The 597-nt window shown below is 72.2% G+C and overlaps 1 protein-coding gene across 2 annotated transcripts in view; it reads left to right on the top strand.

The window, feature by feature from the left end:
* CDH3 (cadherin 3, type 1, P-cadherin (placental)) overlaps positions 1-597 on the top strand; it is a 134,533-nt gene that overhangs the window by 90,418 nt on the left and 43,518 nt on the right. For both annotated transcript variants that reach the window (XM_010850969.1, XM_010850970.1), the window contains one exon: positions 174-294. In XM_010850969.1, coding sequence (XP_010849271.1) covers positions 174-294 — 121 coding nt within the window. The remainder of the gene's footprint in view (positions 1-173; positions 295-597) is intronic.

The following is a 597-nucleotide window of genomic DNA, read 5'->3' as shown; positions in this document are numbered from 1 at the left end:
CCTCAGAGGGCTGGCGGGCGGGGTCCGCACGCGGCGGTGGCGTCCGGGAGAGCGCGGGGCTGGGCTCCGTGGGGCCAGGGTTGTCCGGGACAGCCTGTGAGGACTCCCCGGGATGGGTTTGCAGGGCCGGGCACGCCTATGACCCAGCCTCCCTCTTTCCCTCCTTCCCTCAGGCACAGGTTTACTGGCTGCCGCGCGCGGCCTCGGAACCGTGCCGGGCAGGCTTCGGGGAAGCTGAAGTGACCTTGGAGGCGCGAGGCGCGGAGCTGGAGCCGGGCCAGGCGCTGGGAAAAGGTAAGGACCCCCCACCCCTGGGCCCGCCTGTGGAACTGCGGAGCGGGGGCCGCACGTGGGGTGTCCAGGCTGCCGCGGGGAACTCCTGGCGCCGCCTCAGGTGTGGGGGAGGCGCAGACAGCATCCCGGGGACTTGAAGAGGGGTGGGCGGCCGAAGGGAAAGGCCGGAGAGCGTAGAGCCCTCTGACGTCCAGCCCCTCCTTGTCCCTCTGCGGCGGCTTACCTTGCCCCCCTCCTTCACGGTGCGGGGCGGCTGGGCTACTCTCCCCCCCCGGACATAGGAAGCTCTCCCCTGCTGGCCCC

Source organism: Bison bison, unplaced genomic scaffold, assembly GCF_000754665.1.
Source record: "Bison bison bison isolate TAMUID 2011002044 unplaced genomic scaffold, Bison_UMD1.0 scf7180017864297, whole genome shotgun sequence".
Classification (NCBI taxonomy): Eukaryota; Metazoa; Chordata; class Mammalia; order Artiodactyla; family Bovidae; genus Bison; species Bison bison.
Note: the sequence above shows the minus strand (reverse complement) of the source record. Positions and strands in the feature narration are given on the sequence as shown.